The 4,338-nt window shown below is 30.6% G+C and overlaps 1 protein-coding gene across 1 annotated transcript in view; it reads left to right on the forward strand.

Moving 5' to 3' along the window:
• Positions 1-3,921, forward strand: part of LOC107624914 (protein indeterminate-domain 12) — an 11,666-nt gene extending 7,745 nt beyond the window's left edge. Inside the window, exon 3 of the mRNA XM_016327399.2 lies at positions 2,716-3,921. Within this exon, the coding sequence (XP_016182885.1) occupies positions 2,716-3,598 (883 nt within the window). The 3' untranslated portion in view covers positions 3,599-3,921. The remainder of the gene's footprint in view (positions 1-2,715) is intronic.

Raw genomic sequence — 4,338 nt, forward strand, 5'->3', positions numbered from 1 at the left:
AAATTTCATTCAAATTGGGCTAAGAGAAATAGAGATATTTAGCCAAATACAACACCAAAAAATAAAAGATTGTGGATTTAGTTTATGTCTTGTTTAAATTGTACTTTATGAGAAGTCCTTATAGGTATGCCGTTTCGCTATAAGTCCTTTGTTCACTTATTTATGTCTACCTACCCCATTTTAGCATTGGTAAAAGTGTAAATCCTTATTTCAAACCACAAATATATGTGCATCAATATACTAATTATCTAAATTAAGTTAAATATACTAACCGTTGTCCATTATGAAAATGTATATATAAAATTAACTTCTAATTAGTTAATATAGTAACAAATTCTTTTATTTAATTTTTTATATATATAATTAATTAATTTATATATATAATATTTATTTATTTATTTAATGCATTTTATTATAACCTTATGATGCATTCACATGCATGTCTGCATGAGAAGCATGATATATACTATTTCTACATTATGTTCCAAAAATTTATAAATTATAGGGTTTTAAGGGTTTTATTTAGGCTACACAAAAATTCCAAGTGTGTCAGAATTGGTGCTCAATTGTTTTCAAGACTTCTACTACTATTTATTATTTAATATTTAATTTCTCTCTCTCCTTTATTTTCTTTCTCTTTCTTCTATGCACAAAACCTTATGATGCATTCACATGCATGTCTGCATGAGAAGCATGATATATACTATTTCTACATTATGTTCCAAAAATTTATAAATTTTTCAATTAATAGGGTTTTATTTAGGCTACACAAAAATTCCAAGTGTGTCAGAATTGGTGCTCAATTGTTTTCAAGACTTCTACTACTATTTATTATTTAATATTTAATTTCTCTCTCTCCTTTATTTTCTTTCTCTTTCTCTTTTTCTTTCTATGCACAAATATGTGTGTAAATGGAGTGGCTGCAGTCTCTAAGAAAATGATGAACATCTATTTTTGTCCACTGAAAAAAGCAATAAAGAAGCACATACATATATAATACTTGTTCTAAAAAAATTGTGATGATTTCTTACTTTTTAAAATTTTCTCTTAATAATAATTTTTTATTTTATTTTATAATATTGAAAACGCCATTTGCATATTGTGTAGTGTATGTGTTGATGATCTTTCATCATCATTCTGAAAATCTGATAAATCTGCCAAAGATCTGATATGCTAAGTAGCTTTCTTTGCTTCTTCATCAATGGATACTTGCTACTCATTTCAATTATGCTTATCTTTGTGTGTCATGCATGAGTTTCTAGTTCCCAAACACTTTTTGCTTTCCCATCATCATCACAACATTACCAAATATCTTCCAACATTTTAATCCATTATTATAATTTTATACAATTTAATTTTCAATACACTTTGATGTGTATATCTTGTCACGTAATTAGATGTACGTGTAAAATTATTGAATAATATGTCAAAAGTGTCAACATATATATTCTCAATTAAACACTTCTCTTTGCTTTTTTTTTTTTTTTTGGTGTCTCAAATATATAATACACCCAATTTTATGCATTACATATATATACAATGTCACTATCTAATTTGTGACCACGCATGATTATATGGTTGATACTATAAAACTCTCCCATAAAATTTGACCCTATGACTTATAGGTGATGTTCCACTTGGTCTTTACTATTAATTAAACCCTTTGACACACTCTTTGGTATTGCGTGTGGAATACTATGCATGATTCTTTTGTTTTTCCCACAAATACCTTTTTGGCCAAACGGAGCACAATCCCCAAGGACGTAATATAATTTCTACTTTGCTTATTGTGATGTCCTCACATTACATTTTTGCATGCATGATTTGTGTGTGTATGTGCATTCATTATTATTTTACCCTCATTTCATATATTCCTCAACCTAGTATTACACAAGGTTTAGTTAATATGTGTGTTACAAATATGTATTTAATTATTAATAATGAAAAAGTTTAAAATGTTTTTTTTTATAAAAAAAATTAATTAATAATTTTCTTCTAATATATGCTACAGACTTACTACATCATCAATATATTAGTTTTTCAAAATTCCATGTTCATCACTGTAATTTTAATTTCCTCCCTGTATTTATAAAACAAGGAAGGTTAGATTTCAAAATGAGGGAGAGAAAACAAGGCTATGAACATGAAATTTTGGGATATTAAACTTTAAACCCTAATCTAAGATTACAATTGATGAACACACCCATAATTTGTATTATGAGTACAAGAAGTTCATGTAAGACTCAATTTTTTCTCTTACTTCTCCTCTTTCCTTTTATAGCATCCTTATGATAGTCCAGTTGATGGTACTTAAATAAATGGTTGTAATTTCAATAGAAAAAAATTCCCATATTTCAATAATGAGACGTTTTTGGATCATTCTTTTTCTCTCCCTTTGCTATATATATATATATATAACAACAGTAGTGATTAAATGACTTATTTTTCATATAATAACGTGCATTCTTGATGTAAAGTTAATATTTAAAAATCGTTAAATAATTTGATAAATTTGACTAAATTATTATTTAATTATTTTTAATTATTAATTTTTCACGAAGACAACTACACGTGTGTCTTCACCGATTTACTTATCATTTTATCATGATTTGTGATAATAAAAGTATAAGTACAGAATGAATAGAAGAAAAAGGAATAAGAGAAATTTTGATTATTATTTTTGAATTTGATGTTGAATTGAAAAAAAAAATGCAGGAAGGACAGCTTCATAACTCATAGGGCATTCTGTGATGCATTGGCTGAAGAGAGTGCAAGAGTTTCAGCAAACCAGCATCAATTAATCACAACACCTTCAAATCCATTACTCCAATCCCTCTTCCTTTTCCCAACCCAAAACAACTTCATCAATCCATGGGACCCACAATCATCTCAAGAAAACCCTAACCCTAATAATAATAATAATAATACACTTCTTCATAACATCAACATTAAGCCTGAAGTTCAAAGCTTTCACATCCCAAATTCCGATAATGCCCCTCCATTGTTCCTTCACCAAAACCCCAGCAAGAATAACACCATCATGATGACGTCACCCTTCAGGAACAACCCGCACGTGCGCATGCAACCACAATCCAACAGTGCTAATGCTGCTGCTGCTGCCACGTCAGCACATCTCTCAGCCACTGCACTCCTCCAGAAGGCCGCGACCGTGGGCGCGGCCGCCATCACGGGCCCTAATGCCTCACTTGGAGTTGGCCAGCACGTGACTCGTCACGTGACTGAGCTCGGCGACATGACTCAGCTTGACTCGGTTCATTTCATGAACAACATGGGAGTGGGAGGGTTTAACAACAACAACAACAACACAAGGAGCCTCAAGAGTAGTGATGATCTTACAAGAGACTTTCTAGGGTTAACCGGAGATAACAACGGCGGAAGAGGCGGCGGCTGTGACGGAGGAAATGCTGGCGCAGTTGACGTTAGCATGAATATGAAGGACATGCTAACGTACACCGGGAACATAGATTACCAACAACAACACCACCATCATCTTCGACACCCGTTGTTTAAGTCACCACAACAAGGTTTTGGATTTCTTGGAACAACAACTGCCCCAGAATCATGGGGCAATTGTTGATGATGATGCAATTATGTTAAAAAAAATTAACGCACAGATACAAATCTAACATCTCGTATTCTTCCGTGTGTAAATACGATGTGTTAGAGTTGTATTTGCGCGAACCCATTTCACAATGCAAGAGTGCAAAACTATAGGGGTAAAATCGGAAACTGAATATGAATTGTCACTTATACCCTTGTCATGATGAACGTGTATTTTCCTTTCTCTTTGAACTAGCTAGCTAGTTACAATGGTTTTTAATTGTTTCGATTTTTCGTTAATGAATGAACCATATGCATGAGTGTGAATTTATTTAGTTTATTTAGCAAGATTTGTTTTTATTTTCCTCGGTCTTTGCTTCTTTTTAAGCCTTTTATTATTGTTTCTTTCCTAAAGGTGCAATCCTTTATTGTACTTAATTATAGTGCTTAGTTAGTTGTTATCAACTTTCAATATAAATTTATATTATAATATGCAATTAATATATAATGGACCTAAATGAGTAGCTTTGCTATGTCTATTGATATTATATTAGAGGTTAATTACCATATGTTCTTATTTTTCATGAAGGAATTGTGTTGATATCTATTCATTATTTATTGTATAAGTAGATTGAAATAGTTAATCATATAATTAAGTAATTGAGGAATGATGGAGGACCATCAGAATTTAGTCATTAATATTTAAAAATTTAGAATAAAATATATTATTAAATTACTAAACTAAAAATTTTAAGTTAATAACTAAATAATGATAAA

The sequence above is a fragment of the Arachis ipaensis genome, chromosome B02 (genome assembly GCF_000816755.2).
Source record: "Arachis ipaensis cultivar K30076 chromosome B02, Araip1.1, whole genome shotgun sequence".
NCBI classification, from domain to species: Eukaryota; Viridiplantae; Streptophyta; class Magnoliopsida; order Fabales; family Fabaceae; genus Arachis; species Arachis ipaensis.